Below are 26,796 nucleotides of genomic sequence, written 5' to 3'. Positions count from 1 at the left end.
AATTTAAGCGCAATTGTGCTTGAGGACATATTGGTTCATACGTCTTATCATGGCCTACGCTTCACCCTGACGGTATTACCAAACCCCTGCGGATTTTTTGAAAGCCTCGCTCTTCTCCTTACCTCATTGTGGTGGCTAGACAACATGCGTACCTGAGGAAACTTATTTGCTCTTCTGTGATTTATGAATGTAGTCTGACAGCAAAATTGATATAAGTTTACCATGCCTTGAAGCCACTTATCCAACCCCACGAGACAGGGCAAGTTGACTCCCGTACATCTTTGCACGCAATGCTCACAAGTATACAAAACAATCAACTTGTATCAAGAGCATTTTGCTGATGTTTATTCCGATTTTTCACAGGACAAACATCGTGCCCGAATATTCCGGCATTCCCTGGTGAGCTGTCGATGTCAAACGCATTTTGTACGATCTATTTCTAAGCACAGGGTAAAGTCATATCTAAATAGTAAGAAAGGCCGTTTATTTTATAAGTAATAAAAGAGCGAGAGCTCAAAATTGAACAACATTGTTGAGATCAGTGTTATGATGCTCGACTGATTTACCTTGTCCTTAAAAAAAATACAACTTTTATTGTGTGATTAGATAAGCTACCTTTATTTTTTTGCCCAACTGATTTGTGAGATCCCACAAGGATCAATTTTAGGCCCCGCCCTCTTTACTAGTAATTGTATATGTCATGTGGACTGATCGATGGGAAGGCACTCCAGAGACTATACGTCTAAATAATTGTATACAATTATAAAGTCACTTTTCCATAATGTGTGCATTTTAAATAATGTTTTTAAGGCTAATGAAAATATATGATTGCATTAGCTGCTGGCTTTATGGTTCTCATGGACTCATTAGCTTTCATTACTCTGGCAGTTTCGATTCATATAGGAACCATTCTCCAATTTTAGCTGATCTATTAGCTTGACCTCACCTTACAATGAAGACAGGATGCGCTGCCTCCGAAAGTCTCCTTAACTCATTAAAAACCATTGAATGTATAATTAATGCTCAATTATGCAAATGTTATTACATTTTCATATCCCTTACTGAGTAAAATTAAATACATCATATTGAAATGTGAATTATTTACAAGGTTCAGGATTTTGTTTCACAATCAGGATGAAAAGAGATACACTGAGAGAAATGCAAGGGCGTGGGGTGAACTTGGGTACATTTAATCTTAACCAAAGTGTTTCAGGTCATTAAGGGAACAATATTACATTGCATGTAGACCACCGTGGACCAGCTTACTGAAAAATTCATCCATTTTCTTATTGCTTCTCATCATTAGGGTCACTGGTAGAGGAATCCCTTGTTTTATGCGTGGCTTACATTCTAAAAACAAAAGTGCAAATACTTGATATTAAAATGATTTATTTAAAATTGTGCAATCGCCCCAATTTGGACAGTTTTGACATATTTGGGCTGATTAAAAAAAAAAACACTTGTCGAGCCTGTTGCCTTTATAGGAAACGATATAAACATTTTCTCCCTCCGCTCCACAAAGAATCTACCACCCATCACCATGGCAACTGATAGAAAGTGTAACCCGATCCATCAGATCCAATTAAGAGAATGGGATAAGATTAGATTTTAATAGATTTGATTGCATTAAGGATAGATTAGGTTGATTGCATTATTAGCTTTAGAAGGACAGGACGATTGTGTGTCAGACAATTGGTAGGGTGGGGCTACTCATCTCATTTTCTATCTGTAAACAAATCCTGACCATATTTTTAGTTAAAAAAATATATATCTTGGTTCACAAATGCTACCAGAAAGGTGACTATCGTAATTGAGCGGAACTGCCTGCTCCACCTTGATAGTGAGTCATCACCTTTCACCTCCCATCCTGACACCCACTCTGATAAAGCTCAGTGGCACCCATTAAGACAGGGGGCTGTAATTGTCTAATGTTCACCTGAGAGCACACACGCACGCACACAGGACAAATTACTGGACACAATGAACCACTAAATGGCTTTGATGGATAGGTGTGGGAGAGTCGTCTCATTTTCTCTTGTGGACCATAAAGGAGTCCTCTGTGAATTTCAGCAGCCCACCAGGTCAAAAAGCTATCTATCCCACCTTCACACTGCTATTAATCTTTCAAATGCCTCCCCACTCTTGTTCTCTACGTCTATCTGACCAATGCAATAGTTAATTTCCTATTTTCGATCAGTACTTTGAAGAAAATCTAATTTACATTTGTCATAATTGGATAAAAAGATTGTGCAGGTGAGAGAGTTTAGAGTTACACAATTAAATAATAATAATAAGATGATTAGAGGTATTTATTTCACCAGTCTTCTCAAGCATGGCTTTTAATTAGTCAACTTAATTAGGAGTTTATCTATTTGTGAATACTAAATAATATGGGTCGCAAAAGTGCTACCAAAGTGGTAATAAGAAACACAAATGCAACTTAAGTTAGATGTGCTTAAGCACTGGCGGAGCTAAGATTTTGTTTTTTATCTCGGGGAGTCAGCAAAACAACAAAAACTTTTTTTTTTTTTAGAAACCCCAAAATGTTTTATTGTTTTTCTTAGGTAGCTGCTATTCTAATTGGTCAACAAAACAAGTAGCCTGTAGGTTAACGAGAAACAGTTTGTCTTCTTCTGTAAATACAACATTGACAAAGCGACCAAGCTGCACAAATATTTTCCACCTACACTGCTTGACACTCATCGTGAAAAAAAAAAGAATGTCTCTAAACTTTTCATCCCAAAGTCCCAAATGTGAGTCAAGCCTTGATCCAACATAATCAATTTCAGTCGCAGGATTCATTACACCTTCCACGTTGTCAAAGTGTTTGTCTAACTCCCCACCCCCATTTCATAACCCTCTTATACTTAATTTCCAGCAATTCTCCATTCTAATCTCTTTTCCCCATACTCTGAAAGTTCCATTTCATATTAGAAACGGGGGGAGCGTCATCATTATGCTTTTAAAGTAGATGCTTTATAGAAATAGAGTGCGCTCAGGTTAATAATGATCTCAGCACTCAAAAATTCGACAAAGATACAAAGCCCCTGCGTAAATTGATACCCCACCAAGAATGTATATAATGAATAAAAACGATCAATAAATTGCCAATTCCACAAATCTGTCATCTACTTTCTCTTCATGCTGCAGCAGTAGTTACTCCAAACTGCAGCAGAGGGAGCTCTGACTGTAGCAACAGCTGGCACACGGTGGTGCGTTTCTGCAAATTTAATTGTCTGAACCTACAACCGCGCCTACTTCAGCATGCATGTGTGCACGCTCACGTGTGCATGACAATATGGAAATGTCGAGTCGGAAATGTGTGTGTTTGTGTGTGCGAGAGAGAGCTGGCTTTATACTTTATACTGGCCAGTTTCCATGACGATAACCATCACAATTCCGCTTAGATTTCCCTGCGTGTGTTCGTAGGTTATACCCATTAGCTCAAATAAAGTTGAGCAATAAAGTATAATTTTATGCTTTGTACTCTGTGTGATACAGATAGGAAAGAAAAAAAGCCAAGTAACCCAAGTAAAGCTTGTTTAAAATCTTAAAAATCAAATTGGAATGCATTGACTCCTATTAAAGGTGTATGCTCAACATAGCAAGGCAATATGTCTTGTCACATAATAATCACAATTGTAAATAAAATAAGGTTTCATATTTTTGAATTGGATATATAGAGTGATTTTTTTTTTCTCAAGGTTACTTATGCAACACTAGAAGCGTTCAGTCAGGCTTTTTAGGTTGGTGTGGAAATATATCATCCAAAAATCCAAATTAATCTTGTTGTAATGATCCAATTTTTCATATGAACAACTTCAAACCAGACTTGAGGAAAAAAGCAGTCAATAACAATGACTGACTGCACAAAAAGGCAAAGATGGTAAAAGTTTTGCAAAAATTCCAGGTCTCTCTTTCTTACACACACAGAGAGACAGTGGCAGCCAAGGTCTTACTCACATCACAGGGTCAGCGGCACACATCGGCATGGATTATCACACTGTCACACGCCACCTCACGCTAACGGATAACAAGCTGCAGACAGATGTCCATGGGGGGAGGAGGGGCGGAGGCAGCTAAAAAGAAATGTGGAGGAGCGGAAGACCAAAGCCAAAAAAAAAAAAAAAAAAAAAACACACATTGGACACAGTATACATTCACTCACCCAATATATTGTATTTTTCAAAAATGTATTTTTCCCGTGTGTGTTGTGTCCGGTACCAAATGCCTACGGACCAGTACCTGGTCTGTGACTAGTAGTTGGTTGCCCTCTAATCTACGAAACATGTTACGTAATGTCTATGAAGATACAAATGGTTAACACCATTGGAACCTGTCATCTCTAGGATAAATTAAAAAAAAAAAAAGCCACTTTAAACAATGCACATGCTAATGCTTCCGCAAATAAACACACAGGACGTTGGGAATATCTACACGCTCATTAATCATGCACATACTATGCACGCCCACACATAGCTTTTATCAAATAAATAATGGTGCCAGATGTGAGGCTGCTTCCAATGTAAACTCATGGGACTGAAATGGCTCCTGATGTGAATATTACTGCAGTAATATACACAGGTTTACAATCGGTGTCTTGCACAAACGTTTTACAGCACCTATTGATACATTATTGCCATTCTGTGCCTGTGACAAATTCAAATCTACCGTTACTGATGATTCAAACATCGTCTTACATGAGAAGGTCAAATATAATCTGGTTACCGAAGAACAAGTAAACATCACCAGGAACAGTTATTACCTGCTGCATCTGATGGTTGCCGAGCAACCTCACCGTGACAACACCACTTCGCTAAAGCTGCTCACCAGTGACCATGACAGTCAATTCTTAACCTCATTGTGGGGAGAACTGTTGCGTATAAAACAGCTCACATAGGACCGGCGCTTTGTCTTTTGGTTCCCTTTATTATCGTGATGAGGTTGTGTGGAATCGAGATTAAACCGTGAAAAGATGTGTTGTTCTACAAAGGCAGAGCAGATGGTGAGAGTGGATCCTTTCTAAATGAACAGCACACAGGAGTCAGCGTATCTCAATGGAGGCTTGAAGCGTGTATAACGTTCACGTGCGCAAAATGTATCAAACCCAAGAGACAATGCATTTTTTCTCACCGTGACCTACGAGCACTCATGGACAACATTGAGGCACTCTAAAGAGGTGACACCGGCATGCTATTTAAAGATTAATTCCTGGTTGGAATTATTTTGGAATCAATCACACTAAAAAATGCTTCATGTTCAGTTTTGTATGTTCAGTTCAGTTCAGTTTGATAATTACCGTATTTTCCGGACTATAAGGCGCACCGGACTATAAGGCGGACCTTCAATGAATGACCCATTTTAAAACTTTGTCCTTATATAAGGCGCACCGGACTATAAGGCGCACCATTAATGCATCATGTCAGATTTTAATTTAATCAAATCATTCTCCATTTGATCTTTTTTATTTCAACTTCAGACGCAACAAATTACTTTATAATCACAAAATAATGATCCGTAGTCTTTTTGATTCATGATTCATAGTCTTCAGCGGGCCACTTATGATTGATTTCATGACACAATGCTTCGGGCCAGTTTAAATTTAGGAATTTTGTCCATATATAAAGCGCACCGGTTTATAAGGCCCACTGTCGGCTTTTGAGAAAATTTGAGGTTTTCAGGTGCGCCTTATAGTCCGGAAAATACGGTAGACAAAAGCTACTGAAGCGATAACAAAAAAAAATTTTTAAAGTCGATATGTCAGCTCTGAAGTGTCATGTAAAGGCTAGAAGGCTGAAATAGAGCAGCGTGATGGATCAATCTTACCAGGCCGCAGGGGAGCAAGCTGATTGGTGCCAGCCCCAAGCATAACGCTCTGTCAATGCACAAGTTTAGCAACATCAGGTGGAACATGCAATTTTCGCAGAACAGTACTACAAACAGACTTTTTTTGTTCCTTTTTGGTTTTCTCTTCAAGTGCAAAATCCTCCTGCAATTATGGAATGCGTGCAGCGCTGAGTCAGCTTAATCACATATGGCCATTTGTTATAAACTCTACGTCTCTCTCTGGGTTGCTCAACAATATGGCCCGACTCAGCACCACCTTGACAAAATAAAGATTAAAGAATATGAAAGGATACCAAAAGTTCGCTGTGTATATATTTCATTACTCCAATTTATTTTTATGAAACAATAATAGAATGATTAAAAAGAAGCATGAATCATGTCAATTACATTTACTTATAAAAACGTTTATTGGCTGCCACCGGGAAGTGGCACAATTGGTGAATAAACATGCAAAATGAGTTAAAACCCAGAGGAGCTTTTGTTGCTGTGTTTTCAACCCACCTCTGTGTATTGAATACCAAGCAGCATTTGGGCCCTGAAATTAAAACCGTGGCTGAAAGCAAGAATCACTGACATGATCAGCCGACTAGATTCAAATTAGGAAATCGTAATTGCAAATGATTCATCTTTAGCAATTGCCTCTGAATGATCCTTGATTGTATTTATGGCAAGCTCTGAGTTATTTTGTCTCTGGGTGAATTTAAGTGAAAAGACAATCTGAAGGACTGAACAATAGAAAACCACATCACTTAACTGTGAGACTTTTTTGTGTCGTATTAAAATGAGCTCCAGCTGAGCAGCCATCATCGCGTGGAATAACAAATAAATTCGAAGCTTTTGAGTTCAACATGTCACTTGAATAAATTAACCAACCTTTTGCACAAAGCCATGAAGAGAAGAGGCTGCTTGGCATGTCTGTGTAATTTAATGATAAAAAAGTGAACCAGAGAGGAACTTGTCGGAGGAAGTAGAGAACATCCTTAATTAGTTTGATGTTTCTTTCCCTGAAGGTGTGATGAGTCGATTGGAGGTCAATGACACGGACTTTTTCTGTCTGATCCATCCATGTTTGGTGGCTACTGAGAACAGCGACTGCTGTTACTAAATTAGTATTTGTAATGTCTTCCTGGATTAAATGTTGATCAATTAAAATATATGTATTTTGTCAATCTATTTGATTCATTCAATTCCAACAGTGGCACCAAATCACTGTAATACTTCACTCTCCAGATGAGTTCAAGTTAAAGTCTAAGTGTGATACCTTAAGCCTTAACCTTTGTCAACAAAGCAACACTTTGTATTTCTCCAGTCCCCCAGGTGCAAGGTAATTGGATTTCACACAGAAATCGCATTATTCCATGAGCTATAGTCCTCTGCCGCCATTTCCGACAAACAGTATTGGTCTCGGTATTCTCGTGAGGTTAAAACGAAAGAAAACAATCAAATGCAGCCACAATTACCCCCAAAATATCCATATACCGTATTTTACGCACTATAAGGCACACCTAAAAACCTCCAGTTTTCTCAAAAGCCGACAGTGCTCCTTATAATCAGGTGCGCCTTATATAAAGACCAATATTGAGCCACTACAGCAGGCGTGTCAAAAGTCCGGCCCGCGGGCCAAATGTATATATCTTATATATGGACAAAGTTTTAAAATGGGCCATTCATTGAAAGTGCGCCTTATAATCCGGTGCGCCTTATAGTGCGGAAAATACGGTAGTTCGTTTGGATCAAAGTGCAAAACATTGTGCTCTCAAAAATATAAATAAATAAATAAATAAATAAATGCATTAAAAAATAAATATATATATATATTTTTTTTCTTCTCAGGACAATCACATTTGATGAAAACGCTATCATTAAAAAACGACTGGACTCTGTAATGAAAAATTGCACATGGCCGCCTGCTTTCTACTCTATCATGTGCTTTCATTGGCTTTTTTTCTACTGCGTTTATATATGCGAGCGAGTCAGAGCTCATTTCCAAGAGGTAACAGCTGTGATGTCAGGAGAGAGACACTGAGAAGGAGCTAGGAAGAGGAAGGGAGTTGGGAACAAATGACTCCCAGAGGTGCCCCTGGATGCCTAATAGTCTGAAAGATGCTGTCACAAAATATTGCTCCCTCTGTTCTACAAGGGAGCTTTTGGGAGATTGTGTGGGTGGAAAAAGATGAGGTGGGGCGAGGATAGTGATATAAAGGTCTGAGTGCCATTTTTCCTTTGTGACTCCTGGACCAACGAGACTGAATAAGAGCTTAACATCCCATGTAAGGTCCTCTCTAAAGAGACAAGATCCCTGCTGTCACACCACACATTGTTTTGGGACACTTCTTCCAGTCTCTTAGCGTATGGAAAATCTCATTTATCTTCTGTTAGAATGAATGCTTCAGAGGCCATGGCTTCTTTTCAATTATGCAGGATACGTTGCCAAATGTGCTGCATAATTGTGTAGGGGAGGGGGTGAAATATTGAAATGCAGTAGGTGAATTGTAAACTGACACACACAACGACAGACAAATCCCTACTTGTCTCTGACAAAGTGTCCACATTTGTCTTCATCTTTGAAGACTTCATTACCCGATTATTTCTGTGGAAGGCTGTTGGACAGATGTGAGCATTGCAAATGTAACCAAATGACCAGTTAGTATTTTTATTGTGATGTGAAGGCCGTCGCCTGGGAAACAGTTTGAGCTTGGTTAGCATCTTAGTGAGTTGTGCACTGTGGAGCTCACTGTGATTTAAATTTAACGTCATTTTGGGGTATTCACATACTACAGAGTCAACATTCCCCGAACTTCCTGTTTTGTCCATGCCATGGCATCCATAGGTGTCAAACTCAAGGCTCGGGGGCCAGTTACGGCCCGCCACGTTATTTTATGTGGCCCGCGAAGACAAATTTTGCATCAACATTGTGTCATTACTTGAATTACAAATTGCCTTCACTTCAAAAGATTTTTTTAGATATTGCTTGCAATTTGTATTACCATTCGTCTTTTAAAATATTTGAGCATTTTTTACTAGTCTGATTTCAAAACTAGTTATTCATCACTTTGTTTTGTAGTCTATACTGTAATAGAAGACGTTGACAATCATAACGGCCCTACGAGGGAAACTATGACTACGATGCAGCCCGCGACAAAAATGAATTTGACACCCCTGCTCTAGTCAGAGACTGAGCCGCACTGTATTTGTTTTGAGAAGTGTGAGCCATTTCTGTCTCTTTCCTAATATGTTTCATATACAAACCATTTTGTGCGTCTGTACCATACAAAATGTTCTGAACCAAAAATACGAGAATCAAAACATGTGCCATTATACCCCAAGTAGAAACCAGGCAAACACATCTTCGATCAAATTGCCAAGTCTGATCATTAAACCTTTCAGAAAAAAAACTAGGTTGACTGTTGTACACATTTCCATCCATTGTGTTCTCTATCAATATGACTCCATTCTCCTTGCGATGGAGGACATGGCAAAGAATAACTCCCCCACTGCAGCTGCAGCAAATAGCCTGCATCAATAGTTTATGAAAGTTAACACTGTATTGGGTCTTTTGATGGCACAAATGGTAATTGGAGAGCGACAATGTCTCAACACCGCTCTCTGGAGTGTTTGGCATGCAGCCTGCTATTTGTAGAGTTCAATCCTTTCTGAATGGCAAAAAGAAATAATGATGCTTTCCGAAGCCTTTTTGAGAAGGCATGTATTATTGTGGACTCATTTGACTCAGAACCTATTATAATGATGTATGTTTCCTGATCACCCAGGAGCAGGTGGTTTCAGGACAAGAACTCCTGCGGAATCCTTTCAGAGTAGATTTGTTAGAGCTCTTTTAATAGCTGCTGGTTGTTGCAAAGGTTACAGAGACCGTGACTATTGTTATGTTATGTTAGCTGAGATGTAGAACTGGTTGCTCCTGGGTTGTACCAAAAGACATCAGTGTCTTTTCCTTTTTTGCACCAAAACCTTTGCACTAAATCCACCAAACGTTACACCGTCTGCGCCACAACTTAGACCTGTTTTTACCTGGTCTAAAAACTGGTCTACTTTCCGTCACAATATGGTCGGTCAGATGCTAGGAACGCAGCGTTTTACCCCAACCAAGACCCTTGACAATTTAATTAAGTCCAGATTGCTCATGAAAGACATTTAATCATTTGAAAGTACCAGACATAAATCCAATGCAAGTGTTTTATCTATCTTCATTGGAGAGTAGGAACTGGCTGTTATTGCTGCGGGTTATTATTGGACAGTAGGCTGCTCTGTGGATGCAATGTGACAAACTGGGTATGTGTGCTTCCTGCTGGGTGACTGATACATGTTGCTTGGGCTAGATAGAAGGAAATTGCTGTTGTCCATCTAATTTGCACTCATTGATCTCTTGAAAGGCTTGGGGGAGAAGGAGAGGAATAGGAAAGAGAGTGAGACATCGCTAATGCCGCTGGGTACAGGTGGTTGCCTGCAGCACATTTGTTTCCTTACTTTCCAGGTCAAATAAATCTCTCTTGCTCCTGCTGCATTTAAATATTTTGTTCTTGTATTATCCCACAGTCCATGCAAAGCAGAACACTAAGTTTGATCCATGTTTTTGCAGAGAAGTGCGTTTTAAACAACTCGGGCAACCACTGAAGCAACTCAATTGAGTGTCAGATGTCTTCATGTGTCAGATCTTTCTATATAATATATACTCCTGCAGGTGACCAAGTGAGGCAAATCTCACATGACTCCAGGGCTCACCTTTTTTTTGAGCCACAGCCATCGTGAAGCATTTTGTCCCGTTTCTGTTAGTTCGCCCATGGCTCTTTTGCTCCTGCTGCAACCGCCAAGGGCTCTAAAGAACAGTCAGGATCTTGTTTTTTTTTCCCCCCATGATCAGCTCCAGTCGGTCAACCTTTTGGATGATAGTAGTTGAAGGTCTACTAACAGTTGCCCATCCCAGAGCTCTGCCTGTGGGTCTTGGTTTTTCCCCATCTCTCACATCTCGACAAAGGTCTTCTTGGAAGACCAACAGATCTAAATCCCAATTTGCATGACCTTTTGTAATTAAGGATTGGTTGGTATAACTTTTCCCTAAGGGCGTTCAGATACCCAAAGACTATATGTTCAGGAAACTACTGACTCCTCCAGATGGCACAATTCCTTCATTCTGATGAAATTTGTAAAGGATGAAAAGGACCACAGTCTGGCCCATGCTTGTGTAATTAATCCCACCAGCCTCCTACGCTGCATCCGTAATTCTGCTTCCAGAACAGAATCATCAATTCTGCCAGTACTGCCAGTCTTTACTTGGATTTGGCACTAGCCATCGTTGTATCATTGGAGTCGCTATACTGCAACACTTTTGCTACCTTGAATTTGTCCTCAAAGGATATATGTGAATTTCCTAAATCATGTGCAGTGTACATAGAAGGATTATTACGTTCAAACGGAATGACAAATTTTATAAACTGATCTAAACACTATTCGCAATACTATGTGAAAGGTTTCTATGATAGCTGATTATCGGATTTGCATAAATAGCCATCTTTATACGTATTAGCCCCATACCATATGAAGTGCATTAGAAAGATATAAGTCATGGTATTTTTATATGACTGATTACATTGGACAAAAGGGGAACAGAAGGCTCTATTTGGAGTTCAACCAAAGGTCTGGCATATCCCGCTGCCACATCCTTGCATTTATTGTACAATGCCTGCCGGTTATTTGTGCATTACAGGGCCACTTTGAGTGATACCATTCACAGTTTAATGTGGGAAGGTTGGTAGGAGGCAAGCATCCATCATAAGCTCCTAAAAGTCACAAAGTGAGAAATAGAGTGCTCACAGAACATTGTTCAAAGCTCTGAAAAGGCCAACCTCTCCATAACCATTCTGTATTTCGAAAAGAAAAAGGTAGTGAGGCTAGTAACCTGAAGCCTTTCACTGCAGCTGCCTTTGTGACGGAAATTAGATGGTTAGATAAACAGCATACATTGAGTACTGACATTTTCTAAAACTGTAAAAAAAGAAGGGCACCGAGCCTCATCCAAAAGGCCACGAGTTTGTTGATTCAACTGCATGAGCCCATATTTGTATGACAATAAAAAAAGGTCAGTGTTTGCAGTGCAGATACAATTTTGTTTGAAAAAACTGGGCAATTTATCAATGTAATATAAACAGCTTTTTTTTTGAATATTTGAAGATTTATTAGAATAGGTCGTATAGTGGAACATACAGTCAACCACAATCCTCACGAAAGGATTTTACTGAATCCACCAAGAACTGGAATTTAAAACAATTGATCATTTCACAAATAGATTCATCACAGTAAAAGACCACTTTAAGGTCGGAAGCACCTTCCCTGGGCACTGAACACTTCACAGAAGGACATTTTTTAATAGGCCACAGAAGCTGTCAGTAGCGTAACCTGCTTAAGTGAGGGAAATGGTCGGGCGCATCAGATAAATGACACATTGGTTGCCCCCTGGAAATAACTTATGTAGTGTCATAGTGCCAAGTGAAAGTCATTCACTGCCAGCCATTTTCAAAGTAGAATCCTCCAAATTGCCAGCCGTTTTAGAGTATTTTGACTGATATTCCAAAAGACTGTTCTGCGACGGAATAAGCAAAGAACTTACCAAAAGAAGAATATGCTCTCTTGTTTCACCAGAAAAAAAATCTAGCTTTTTCTATTTAGCAGTAGTAGAACATGGTTTGGTATCACCCAAAACACCTGATCCTAACCAAAAAGCAGAGAAAATACATTTTTGTTTTTGCTCTCAAAGTCAACAAATACAAAACTGAAAAGAAAACCAAACTTCGAATGATACAGACTCATCAAATAGCTCATCTCTGTTGAAAAATGACCAAACATACGTATGTGCTTCTCGCGGTAAACGCTTGGATTCCAGTTGACGAATCTAAACGGACAAGGCAGTTAATTGTGACCAGTCCAAGGCATGCCTGTGTATAATTCTGCCCGTTAAGCAGCATATATTTTTGTCCTACCTGACAGCAGACAGAAAGCTTGTGTGAATAATTTAATTAGTGCGTGTCATTTCACTCAAATATTCATCTTATTCACAACAATCGATGACAGTTTCTAGAACTGGTAAGAGCATCTCGGCACGGTCTAATAGCTTTAGTTTACTCGAGTAATAAACGCTAGCGCGTCAACGGTTGAAGCTTTTCTATCTGCTAGCTGATTAGGTTGTACGGCCTCATTAATCACAAACAACAGCTTTGGTGAAGGCTAATCTATTCTAATCATATCAAAACAAATTGGTCCTATTGTTTGGAGAAGAGTGTGACTGCTTGGCAGTGAGAGAAATTACATGGCTTCCGAATGAGGTCTGCCTTGGAAAGCTCTAATTGAGATATTGGAGTCATCTCATCTGATCAGATTGGCTGAAAGAAGGAAGAGATCACTGGAGCCAAAGCTTTTAGATAAAGGCGCTTCCACTTTGGTGGGAAGTTAGTCGCTGAGGTGCCAGAGAGTACTAACACACCACTAAGCCAATTTGGCTCAAATGACATCATGCTTTAAAGCCAACAAGCTCAATAAGCTCATGTTTCTGGACACACAGTACAGTCTTCATCCTCTCGTCAAACACGAGACATCACACAGCATGCGCTGAATTTGTAAACTTGGGTCTGCGTAATTTTGTTTTATCGGGGAAAACAGCTATTGTTGGATTCCATCCTTAAGTTGGAGTTGCAGTTAGAAATGGCAGACTTATATTTCCCCGCAGTACAATATAACCTTTATCTTCCTTTTTAAATTGCACACAAACAGTGCTCCCTGAAAAGCAACGGAAATTTCTCTCAATATGCAAAACTATGTTCACAGCCCCCTTTCCGGGTATCCTGTGATGTATATTTGAGATATGCAAATATGACATTTCTCTCTTGTGATTGCTTCTTCAATCCTTGCTCTGCTTCCCACTCTTTCTATCGTTCTCTCGCCGTGAGTAAAAGGTGAAACGTCACCTGCTCATTTACTCAAAACTGAACAGTAGATTAAAGAGTGTGTTTGGCAAACCTAAGGATGGTGGGATTTGTTAATTTGGGCTTTTATTCATTTACTTAAAGGAGACGTCAACCCCCAAAAATATTTTGTAAGATGTTCCGTGCAGTCCAACTATTTCAAACACAGTGTTCTGATTGTTTTTTTGGTTTGTGGAATATAAATTAAAAAGGCAAAATCCGTCTGTTTTTATCCAGCTCAGCGGGCGGCCATTTTGCCTCTTGCTGACGAGTTGCACAACCAATCACGGCTCACCAGTTTTCTCACGCTGAGCCGTGATTGGTTGGGCAACTGTAATGTCATTTTCACTCTGTTTCAAGAATTGTGAGACTATTATATAAAATTCCTTTGAGTCAAAGAAAAGACTTGCTCACATTCTTCTCATAGTTGCTGACTTTGACTTCTCTATTTGTAAAGCAGGGGAACAATTAGTAGCAAGAAGTGAGTGCAAAAGCGTCCCTTTACAAAAGCTTCCTTTTGCACTCACTGTCATGTTGCCTGGCAAATGTCGCTGGCCAAGGATCCCGTGTTGTGTGTCCTTAAGTGGAAGCCTGGCTTGTGCAGCTCGATGTTGTGAAAAAGCCTGAAAGCAGATGCCTTTCAGCAAAAGTGTGAGGCTTTCAAGCCATGTTCATTTATTTTGTTCGTAAACCACATGCTACTTTGAGACTGGCTGCCAGTCGGCAATTGCATCGAAGTCATTGTAATTTCATAATTAAATAAGAGTGATGAATCTTTTTGTTATTTTTTTTGAGGGGCGGTTTGAAAATGTATATATACGTCTCATGTTCTTTCCCCCTCAAAGCTCAAATTATGATTGATTTAGTTTGAAGACATTTGAAGTGACTCGTCTCACTTATGAGTGTCTTAATTGTGTGTACCTACTTTGCCATTTTATCTCTTCAAAACACATCTTAAAACTGATTTGAGATGACTAAAATTTAATAAACACGGCACTCGGTGCAAACTACTTAACGGCCAAATAGCTTTTGTGGAGCCAAACTCGTTCCAAGGCAAAACTTTGCAATGAATGGGCACATTGACTGTTGTTATGAGCTGCAGGTGTTAAGTGTTTTTCAGTCCAACTTTGCTAAGCAGACATGTTGATGGCACTGTGCCGTGAGGATCCTTCATTTTTCTGTACTTCAAATTTGGATCAAGTGTCCCTACAACACCTGGCGGAGAAACCAAAAGAAAAAAAAACATTAGCCTTGGGTGTAGCTGTAAATTAAATTAGGGAGGCTTAAATGCTCTGCAATTGAAGAGGCTGATTCTTTCTACGCCCTTCAAATACTTGATTGGAGAACAATAGCAGGCTGACTTCATAACATTTCTTTTTAAATTGAATTACGTTCAGGCAATTTCTCTAAATAGGCAATGAAGAATCATTTTCCATATTGGGGTAATGTTTAAACTCCCCCACCTCCTCCCAACACTTGTCCAATGCCGTTAGATTTTTTTTTTTTGGCACCTTTGAGTTTTAGCCTTCACATTTCATTAATGTATGGCACTGCAAACTGCAGAATTCAAACCTTCAATTAGTGGTTGCAACGATGATTTCTCAATTGGCATTTGGAGGCACCTGCAAGAAAGCACTTGGAAACACTTTTAATGTTTATAAATGAGCTCTGAGTGCATGAATGTGTGTGTGTGCATGCCTCCATGTGTTGAGCCTTGCTTTCTTCGGAAGAGGGTTTAGTGTCATCGATTAATCGACAACAAATCGATTATCAAATTAATTGCATCGTATTTTAATAATCGAATAATCGTTTGAAGACATTTTTGAACTAAAGATTCCTGTGCATGTATGTCATTGTCTATCATTAGCTTCCTCCTTCCCCGCCTGTGTCACAGAATTTAGTTCCTTCCCTTGTCTTGTCATCCCCTGCTGTGTCTTTTCTGTTAATTAGTCAGAGTGTATTTTGCTCCCCTCTGCCCGTACAGTTTGTTTTGTTGCGTGTCAAGCCAAGTGATGTCACATCATGTCAATTTGCTGATATAAGATACAATGGTCTTAGTTGTCTTGTTTATTGTCGTGAGTTACTCCTGTCCACTCTACTTCACGTTTCCGTCGCTTTTTCGGTGTATGTGTGTAATGCAAGCACAATGCTGGGATTTCTGTAAATACCTCGGGGTGCCTTGGATGCCCAGTACAGTGGTTATCAGAAGCTTTTTCATCAGTGATAAAATACTGTTTGTTTGTGATGGCTCAGAAGCTTATTATTGAACCATATTCCCCCTCCCATTCTAACCGTATTGTTTGTTTGCACATCACATTTGATGGCCTTGTTTTGTCCCCTTTTCCTTGTTATTAATGCCATTGTGCCATACGGGGATTTCAGCCCACTGTTATTTCCTGAACAGCGAGCAGGACTGATAAACGGTAGTGATTTGCCGTTTGACAGAGTGTTTGACAGTTTTCTTATTTCCCTAGCTCAGAGGGCCCCTCATCAGCTAATTTCAACATGGCAGCCTCAGAAGCTGAAGTCTTCGGGGAAATGTCATTTTTAATTAAATCCCAGGTCCTTTTAGATAAGCAGTTGGGTGTTAATTTCACTCAGGGCGTGACGTTGTCAGGAGCCCAGGAGCATGACGTCTGTCTGTCAAGATTAATCATCATGCGTAAACTGTTCGTTTTTTCCCCCCTGTCTTCTTTTCCCAGTAAACAGGCTGTCCTTACTGCCCTGCCAACAAAACCAGGCCATACTTCTAACCTAATGGCATGAATGACAAGTGGAATATCCATCCATCCATTTTCAGAACCACTTCCAGGCGTGCTGGAGCCTATCCCAGCTTTCATTGAATGAGATGCTGGATAGACCCTGAACTTGTTGCCAGGCAATCACCATGTGCCAATTAGGGCATACGATTAATGACAATACACAATATACAGTATTTGTTTTCTTTCCTCCCGGGAACTTGAAGGTTCCACTTCATGTAGTGAATGCTCTCAGTAGCATTGCCAAATTGGTGATTTTTCAGACCCTCTTGATGAAAACAACAAAGCTAATGATTTTTTTTCTGGTATTTTGGGTACTTGGGTTTATATTGCAGTCTTGCATAGGCAGAAGTGACACATCCAATATGGCGGACGCGCCGACGTATCAAGGCAGAGACCAAAAACTATACGGTACACTGGATTGACCAGTCAAATTTAGATAATTTGCTAAAATTGATATCAGAATCACCGCTGTACTTTTAATAGGATTTTATTAGCATTATTATTTTAATTTTCGTCAATTTCCGCTTAACTTCGTCATAAGGTGAACTAAACACCGCCTCCATTTTCTCGTGTGTATGTTTTTGCACCGTTGATGTAAGCTGGAAGGTACAACAGGACCGAACGCAGAGACACTATATAATCAGAAATGGACGGGTAATTGTTTTGTTATTTTCGAACTGAATGCATTGATTGTGCAAATGCGTTTTGCATTGGGTTGAGTTTGTAATTTCAGCGTTAACTGGTTTCCATAGCCACGCGCAACCTGCCATACTGGGAACGTGCCTCTCATTATAAGCTTTGTTGTCTATATTTATTTCAATTATGCTTGCACGCCGGAGGGACATTGAATGCAGTCGAATAATTTAGTAACCACGAGCCAGCTTCTATTTGAATGAAAGGAACGTTCTATTGGTCACCCTTTGTGTTTCGCCTGCAACGTTTGCACACCTCGCAGTGGCTGAGTGGCTGCCCACTCACTTTGATGAAACTCTTTTACTTCATTATCTAATATCATTGAAGCATGCATGCGTGCCTTAATAGCCTGGAACTATGATTAATCTTAAAGTGAAATGTTGTCAAGTGGAAATCTATTAATAAACAAACTTCACTGCACTGAAACAGTCATGAAATACATGTTTTGGTTTTAGAAGGTGTAAATATGAAGTATACTATATATATAAATAAATGAATTGAAAATATCATGTAGCTGTTATTCTCATTAAAACCTTTTAAGTTACTTAAGTTCCAGTTGCATGTGAGTTTCTCAATTAGTAAATGCTGCACGATTTGCAACGAACCATCTTGTGAATAAATGATCAACGCCAATAATGATGGCAAAACACGCCCATGTATCCCATCCCTAAACAAAACAAAGCCAAATGGTTCGATCCATAAATACTGGGACAATGACACAATTGTCACGTGTTTGGTTGTAAACACATCACCACAAAATGTGCTTTACTTGCAGACTTTCAGCTTTAATTTAAATGACTAACAAATCAGGTGAACACAACAGTTACACAAACTATTATTCCACATGTCACTTAAGTACACCCTTTACATTTTTGTATTTTAATTGATATTTATTTACTATTTTATATCTCCACAATACACTGAAGAAACAACACTTTGCTACAAAGTTTTAGCATTCTTTTGACCTAATAAGCAATTATTTATCTTTCAGCATCAGCGATGTTGCAGTTGGAGTGAAGGTAAGTTTGCTTTTTAATCTTTAGTATTTTTTTTTATAAAATATCTACCCCCGTGACTCCTTTTGCAAGATACGCATCTACTTTCATTAGTTTTTATTAAAACAAAATACAAGCAATTCATAAACCTTTGCCAGCCAATGTTTGGCAGCATATAAAAAAAAAAAAAAAAATCAGCAGTGGTGCAGAGTTTGTCTCGGGCTTATCACACACAAATCAATCCACACATCACTCACATCAATAACAAAGGGATCATTCTGGCGCCATGATGTGACGTGCAAGTCGGTCACATTCGTCAGAGCGGGCACAGACGGAACAAATAAATCTAGTCATATTTTCTGAGGGTTTAGCTGGTTTGGGTTTTGAATCACACATCATGATTGAGTATAGAAACTCCAGATCATCAACTCTATCCACCAGAATGGCTTGATGTTCTTTTTTATCAATTAGCCCCCTGTTGGGTTTTTTTTTTTTGTCTCCACACTCTATTCAAAAGATATATTTCCAAATGTCTTGCGGATCTTCACAATGATCCTTGGCAAGTGTGAGATGAGCCTTTGAATTTTTTTTTTTTTTGTCAGCTGTGGTTTTTGCCTTGGGACCTCTGTCTTGCTTTCCAACTTCATTTCTGCTTTTCTTTCTATCTTTTCCCAAGTCATCATGATTGCAATCCAGTGCATTAAAGTCCTTGGAGATGACTAAAAGTGTTTCTTTTTAGACAGCCAACTTCTGTACTTGTTCAGTAAAAAAAAAAAAAAAGATTCTGGTGATGATAAATAGTCCTTGAATCTAATCCACATATTGAAGGCAAAATACAAAGTGGAAAGGATATTTTGTTTCCTATGTCAGACATATTTATTTTATTAGTGTGCGCTCGGTCACTGCAGCAGTTTGTAAGAAAGCACAAAGAATAATCAAAAGAAGTTTTTTGTCAAAGGAGAAAAGTTTCTTTTTTTTATAGAAACATGTAGGCGTTCAAAGCTATGGTGTAGTTTGCAGCCTCCTCCTCTTTTGAGTCTCCTCCACCTACACATGTCTTTAATCAATCTGTGCTAAAAAACATGTCTCTTTTTTTTTGCAGAGAGGATCAGATGAGCTGAGTATGTACAACAGTCCCAACAATGGCATGAGCAGTATGAGTGGTGAGTTTTTCCCCTCCGCCATTTTGTTCTGTCACACCAGCGAATGATGCAAGTTAGATAAGACGATAAGATTAGACCGACCCACCAAATTTTATATTTGTATTTTTTTTTAATTTTATTATTAGATGGAGTTCCAGTGGCAGTGATAGTAAAAGCTGAGGGTAGAGGAAGCACCACCGTCTCGTGTGCTTCACATCAGGAAGTTGCCCAACGAAGCCTCGAGACGGAATCATTGCCTGGCTTACCTTTTGGAAAAGTCACAATATCCTTTACCCTTAAGGGAAAGAACCAAGTGAGTGAAAGAATGGCAAACATCCACATGTGCTTTCGGATTTAAAAAAAAACAACAACATTTTTTTTAATTTCATACTCTTCCCTTCCAGGCTTTTTTGGAGATGGGCGCTGAAGATGCTGCCATCACCATGGTTAACTACTACACTACCGTCACTCCTCACATCCGCAACGTCCCTGTCTTTATTCAATACTCAAATCACAAGGAGCTCAAAACTGATGCCGGCAATCAGGTTTGTGGCGTCCGAATTCTACATTTTGGAAGGGTCAAATGCTCTTGTCACTCGACATAGGAAATAAATTGTTTTGACCTCTTTTTGCAGCGGACCCAGGCGGTGCTGCAGGCGGTTTCGGCAGTTCAGTCTGGTGCGTCCCCTGCCTCAGATGTCCAGGAAATACTTGCCACCGCCTCTAGTCCAGTACTGCGGATCATCATCGACAATATGTTCTACCCTGTAACACTGGATGTTCTACAACAGGTATTGCTTTCGTTGTGGAATGTAGCTCTTTTTTGAAATAGCAAGTTCAGGAGCTTACCTATCCTAGATTTTTCTCAGACTTGCAATATCTATTTGTTGTCATTTGAAATATGCGGTTATTTTTTTTTCTCAGATTTTTTCCAAGTTTGGTACCGTCATGAAGATAATCACATTCACTAAGAACAACCAGTTCCAAGCCCTTCTGCAGTTCAGCGAACCTGTCAACGCCCAGCAGGCTAAACTGGTAAGAAATGAGACCTTTAGCTTCCAGTTGTCAAAATATTTTGTGTGGACCACATGTATGCTTTGCTCTGTTAGGCACTTGACGGTCAGAATATCTACAATGCGTGCTGCACACTGCGGATTGACTTCTCCAAGCTTGTCAACTTAAATGTCAAATATAACAATGATAAGAGTCGTGATTACACACGACCAGAGCTGCCTGCTGGTGATGGCCAACCCACCATGGACCCTGCTGTAGCTGCAGCTCTCAGCAAAGACAACTCCCTCCTTGGTAAGATTCCAGGTAGATACAACTTTTCTCTTTATTCCTCCCTTCTATTCTATGTCTATGAGACATCTATTTCGCAGAAATTAAGTTGCTAGTCTTTTTTTTTTTAGATCATTGAGCTGACTACTCGTATGAAGGACCAAAATTGCAAAAAAAAAATTGTAATGAATTAAAAATTAAAAATAAATAGCAAAATAAACACAAAAATATACAAATACAATACATTTAATATTTTATTTTTATTTATACTTTTATTTGAGCAGTTATGGTCCTCCATAGACTTATTCCTCCCTTCTATGTCTATGAGACATCTATTTAGCAGAAATTAAGTTGCTAGTCTTTTTTTTTTAGATCATTGAGCTGACTACTTGTATGAAGGACCAAAATTGCAATAATGAATTAAAAATTAAAAATAAATAGCAAAATAAATACAAAAATATACAAATACAATATATTTGATATTTTATCTTTGTTTATACTTTTATTTGAGCACTTTTGGTCCTCCAATTAGACTTGGTGCCATCTTGATGATTAATTTTTTTTCCCCCAAACTTCCTGTCAGGAGCCCTGAACCCACTCAGTGCAGCAGCGGTCGCTGCTGCTGCTGCAGGAAGGGTGGCGCTAGCTGGACAGACAGGGTCCAGTGGGGTGCTCTTGGTCAGCAATCTGAATGAAGAGGTCAGTAACACACATCACCTGCTCGAGGAACCATCCACATATTAACACTGCTACCTTTTTACCCATCATCCCACCGTGCAGTTTTATCGGTCTAATCTTAACCACGAGTGTTGCCATTGTTTCCAGCCAACATTGCTTTCAGCTAATTCAATTCCACATATTACAATTTTTTTATCTTGGAACAAGCTACCTAGGATAAGGATTGTTTGTTGTGAATATATTGGAGAAATTGACTCAGTGTAGTTGTGCAGTTGTTTTCAAACTCCAATGAGAAGGGGTATGAGTTTGCCCTAGAGGCAGCAATACATTCGCATTATTACTACCACCGAGTGCGGACGATAAGCGTATTAAAGAGATAAGATGTCCAAGGCTTTGCGACATATTAGGAAAACAGTACAGTGAACCTGCACTCAATTACCTCCCTCACTAAAAGGCGTTCGTCTTTTACCTCACCTTATGTCCGTTGTATTAAATTTAAAAAAAAAAAAAAGGCCCGATCTCATGGCCATCAGCTTGTCATCCCTGCGTATGAATGCTCGTGTCATTCGAAGTCTCTAACAGTATCATGCTGAAGTTATGATACTGCGCTTCAGTGTTATTTGAGCCTCACGGGCTAAATTTAATGCCACCGTCTTGCTCACACGGCCTTCACATCAACTCTCGCATGTGGCAAATCTCACCGAATTTCAATTGCATGCTCACAAAGCAGACGTTGGCCCTTCTACTGTTTTTTGCACTAATGTTCTCCCTCACTGTGCAATTGTATCTTTACAGATTGCTGCATGTTGTTTTTTTATCCCATGGTCATGGCTCTCTTGATTATTTTTTTTTTACGTGAATGTATTTTTTACCCTTTTGCTTTTTCCAGGGTGAAATACATTTATACATGGAAATGATTCCAATTATTGCTAAAAACATCGATCCAAGCCATGATCGCTGACCTGCATTCCAGTGTACTGACCTCTATATTTTTTGTCCCTCCCCTCACTTTTTTATTCCCCCCCCCCCCCAATTTTGCATCCACCACCTTCCCTTTCCCCAACTGTTCCCCCGCCATCCTTTTTTCCCTTCTCCGTGTAACCCCTCTTCCTTGCTTCACGTGTTGATCGGGGGGCCGTATAACCCTTGAAATCAACCCCCCCCCCCCTCCTTCCCTGCACCATCTCCTCACCCTTCAAAACCTCTTCACGACTTTTCTCTCCTCCTCCATGACCACCATCTCCATCACTCTCCGGGGGGAGAACAAAAAACACCATTCCTTCTACCTACCTTCGTTCTGGATCGATCTGTCCATCTCTACCTCCGCTCCGCTCCGACTCTTCTACCTCTCTACCTGTCTCACGCTGCTTGTTGCTCTTCTCTCCCTCTAAAGATGGTTACGCCCCAAAGTCTGTTTACCCTCTTCGGTATGTTATCGTTGGCTCTTGCTCTCCTCTCTTTTCTGCTATCTATTTATTTTTTTTCTTCCTATTTTCATCCTCTTTATATTTCTCATTACAATTGTTAGTCATTTTTAATATCAATATGAAGTGATTTTTAGTATGTATTTGCGTCAGGTAGCTTGTTAATTACCCTCAAAACAATTTTCCAGTTAATTGGTTTGGGTTAATGTTTATAATCACAATTTCACTACAGCAAACAATAATGCATGGTTAAGCAATATCTTTTTTTTTTGCATGTTTTTATTTCTTGCCATATGACCAACAGTAACCTAATAACCTATGTATTTAAGAGGCTGTTGTTTTCTCTTTTTAAATATTCTTACCGCACACCTCTCTCTGAAATCTTCCATCTGTGTGCTCCTCTCTTCTCTCTCCTTTGATTCTCGTCTAAGATATCCTTGTCTCCACTGCTGGTTTTATTTTGCTTTTCTAATTACTTGCTTTGTGTCCACCTCCACTTGTTCTGGCTCTCGTATAGGAGTCTACGGTGATGTCCAGAGGGTGAAAATTCTTTACAATAAGAAAGACAGCGCTCTCATTCAGATGTCCGATGCCAACCAGGCTCAGTTAGGTGAGTAGTTGTAAAAATTGAAAATGCCTTTTTTGTTTTTAAAAATGTCTAAGGTTGTACTCAAAATGAATAACCCTCCAAAAGGTACTGTATAAAATTGGTTGAGCACGTTGAGCTGAAAATGGGAGAAGTTTCAAGTCAATCCACCCAATTAAACATTTTCGTAGAAGAGGAGAAAACCGGTTGAATCAAAGACGCCATGTGTCATTCTTGTTCAGGAAACTTGTCTATGAATTGATTCCGTGAGAGACGATTTTAATATTTGAATATTCAAACTGTGTGTTGTGGTAAAGGCATTTACACCTGCCTGGTTGCACCACCGGTTGTTTGCCGGGGAAAAAAAAAAAAAAAATTCTGAAAACCAAATCCAATTACTGAATTTTCCAATAAGTGGATTTTAGTATTTTTCATTTCTTTATTTTTGAGCTACGGCGGATCGATAAGAAGGGTCCTTCATGGATCTCAAGGGGAAATCCTAGTTTGATTTGAATTGTTTTCCTCTACCCGTCTAAAGCCATGAGCCACTTGAATGGCCAAAAGATGTATGGGAAAATTATCAGGGCCACGCTATCCAAACACCAGACGGTGGCACTGCCTCGCGACGGCCTGGACGACCAGGGCCTGACCAAGGACTATGCGAACTCTTCCCTTCATCGCTTCAAGAAACCTGGATCCAAGAACTTTCAAAACATTTTTCCACCATCTGCCACTCTCCATCTCTCCAACATCCCGTAAGTGTCATTGTGAACATTTCTGTTTCTCATATTCCTGGTTACACCTAGAATTGTTTTTAGATGATCATAGAGCCCATAACAACAAAATGGTAGTTTGTTTAGTTTCGATGTGTCGTTTATTTAAAATTTGGGTAAATGTGGAGCTGGTGTCATGTCTTCTCTTCATTTTCAGGCAAGATGTCACAGAGGATGACCTACGACTGCTCTTCTCAAACGCCGGAGGCACTGTGAAAGCATTTAAGTTTTTCCAGTACGTATTCATTCCCGACACTTCGAGAAGTGACGGGTAAGGATGCTTCTGTTTACGCTAGTTTCATATCTTCCAGGGATCGCAAAATGGCATTGATCCAGATGTCGACAGTAGAAGAGTCTGTCCAAGCTTTGATTGACCTTCACAACTACAACATGGGATGTAACCAACACCTAAGAGTTTCCTTCTCAAAGTCCACCATTTAACACTTTGACCCCAAATTAAAAAAACAAAAACGATTCATTCACTCAATTGTCAGAAGCTATTTTTGGTTGAGGGAAACGTCATGTTCATCCAAAATTGGGAATGTTGGAGTTGACTCGCCAGCTATTTCCAATACCTCTGGAAAAGATTGACGTTGATTGTTATTCCGTATGATACTTTGATGTAGAGCAGCATTTATTTCTTAATGTAGACAAAAATATACACGTGCCTTATTTGATATCAGCTATCCAGAGCATACACATTTATTAAGACCCCTCATATGCTTTTTATACTCATGGATATACTCTAAACAGTATCGGGTTTGTTAGACATGACAACTCTTTCGAGCATTGCCACCGCTCAGGTTGTTTGGATTTTTCACTTTGGATTGTGGAGTTTCGATTTCTGATATTTACTTTTAACGCCAGTCCCCAGCCAACAAACTACTGTGTTCTTCTCCTTAAACGTGTCCTTATTTTTGGCTTTAATAGCATTCCCACTCTCCCCCTGCTTCTGTATTTTCAGTAATGACTTTTGGTGACAACGTGGCTTGCATATTTTATGGCTGGTTTTCAAACATTTGCTGTCTTTTACATAGCAGTATGATATTGTCAACATTTTATTTGAAGCAATGTATGGTTACAAAACAGGTTACTTGAGACTTTTACTCAGTTGGACCAAAGTTTCCGTGCCTTAAGTATTCCTGTGATTCAAAAAAAAAAACAAAGTTGGCATTTCCAAGAATTTGAGTGCCGATTTGAGTCATCTTTTCTGCATTTCTTCTGTAGCATGCTAAATAAAACTTTTCTCAAATAGTTCTTCTTTCATCTCTGGCTCTCTTTTCTCTGTCCTTCTCTTTTCACTTAAAAGTAATCATTAGTAGAAATGAAGCCAACTTCCATTTTGGAAGAACTGCAGTTGATAGTTATAAAAGTCATTCGATTTTTTTTTTTAACAGGGCTGGCAGTGAATGAGTTGATGAGGAAGTTTCTGATACCATTAATTTCTTGGATCATTTTTCTTAATGTTGTAACCTGTAAATTGACAATCTAGTTAGCTGATGGACCTCACGTATTAAATAAAAAAAAAAAAATAATTGCAACCTCTGCCAGTAGTCATTAAGGAAGTGCTGGCTGTACACTGATGTCCTCCCACTCTCCAAAAACGACTTCAAATTGGCCATAGTGGCTAATGGTTGTCCATCCCCTTGTATGTTAGTGCCCTGTGATTGACTGTCAATTAATCCATCTTTTATCCATCCTCCCACCCGAGGTCAGCTAGGGATAGACACCTGCTTTCCAATGACCCTGAACACGATAAATGCTATTAAAAATGAATTCATGAATAAATTGAAAATATAATTACAATGTCATGGTTCATTTTTATATGAATGGACCTTGTGTTTAAAAGCTGTAGAATTTAATTTGGCCAGGTCATTGCTAAATTTTGTGTTCTGAAATGCATTTAAAATGAAAAACATGTTTAACAACACTTTACAGGTGCAGTGTCAAAAAAACAATAATAGGATGCTTCACCGCTGCCATTTAAAATGCAGGGATGCCTGAAGGTGTTTCATGTCAGAAGCCACAATGATGACAGCTCAGTTCAATTATGAAGCAGGCGTGTTCTTAACATCATGGTATGCACAATTACAACAGAATTAACTGCGTGCATGTGTGTTTTGCATGTTGCATGTGTGTGGTTACCATAGCAACAAACCTCCCTCTTTGGGTCAGTTTTCTGTCCACAACAACCTGTAAGAGATGGAAACATCCTCATTTGATGCCTTATTTAATTTCTTATTGACAAATGCCAAGATGCCTAATGAGCCAGTTTTCTACTTTAATGCATGAAATCACATGACTAGTCCTCGACTGCGCCGTAAACAGCCCCGGGCTTTAAATATGCGTGGCCGAATCAACGTAGCTCTACCATAATTCTAACAGTGCGTGGATGTACCCAAAATAGCTTTACAGTGGATATAAAAGTCTACACACCCCATGACCTCAAACCTTGTCTGTGAAATCTTGCCTATCGAGAAAAGCGCTCCTAAACGGACAGATTAGAAGCCACATCTCAAAGCTTCATATAAATTCTTTACCTGTCATGGTCACCTGGAAGTCAAGTAGTGTCAAGTTATTGCTTCCTCATTGGGTCAGTGGAATTGACCATCCCCTGCTTTTCTCTCCACGATTTCTTATAAAAC

At 39.4% G+C, this 26,796-nt stretch overlaps 1 protein-coding gene across 2 annotated transcripts; it reads left to right on the top strand.

The window, feature by feature from the left end:
- Positions 1 to 17,121: 17,121 nt before the first annotated feature.
- On the top strand, positions 17,122 to 25,407 carry LOC119139335 (polypyrimidine tract-binding protein 2-like). 2 transcript variants are annotated; one of them, XM_037279923.1, is made up of 14 exons: positions 17,122 to 17,233; positions 18,264 to 18,291; positions 19,370 to 19,430; positions 19,556 to 19,722; positions 19,814 to 19,954; positions 20,045 to 20,200; positions 20,334 to 20,444; positions 20,519 to 20,714; positions 21,274 to 21,389; positions 22,762 to 22,795; positions 23,310 to 23,402; positions 23,917 to 24,133; positions 24,309 to 24,386; positions 24,463 to 25,407. In XM_037279923.1, exons 1-14 carry the CDS (start codon positions 17,226 to 17,228, stop codon positions 24,590 to 24,592), a joined length of 1,536 nt encoding a protein of 511 aa, XP_037135818.1. In that variant the 5' UTR covers positions 17,122 to 17,225; the 3' UTR covers positions 24,593 to 25,407. The 2 variants fall into 2 exon arrangements, with proteins under 2 accessions (XP_037135818.1, XP_037135817.1); XM_037279922.1 differs by having other exon boundaries at positions 20,519 to 20,726.
- Positions 25,408 to 26,796: the final 1,389 nt, after the last annotated feature.

Source organism: Syngnathus acus, chromosome 20 (genome assembly GCF_901709675.1).
Source record: "Syngnathus acus chromosome 20, fSynAcu1.2, whole genome shotgun sequence".
NCBI lineage: Eukaryota > Metazoa > Chordata > Actinopteri > Syngnathiformes > Syngnathidae > Syngnathus > Syngnathus acus.
This window is presented reverse-complemented; position numbering and strand designations above follow the sequence as displayed.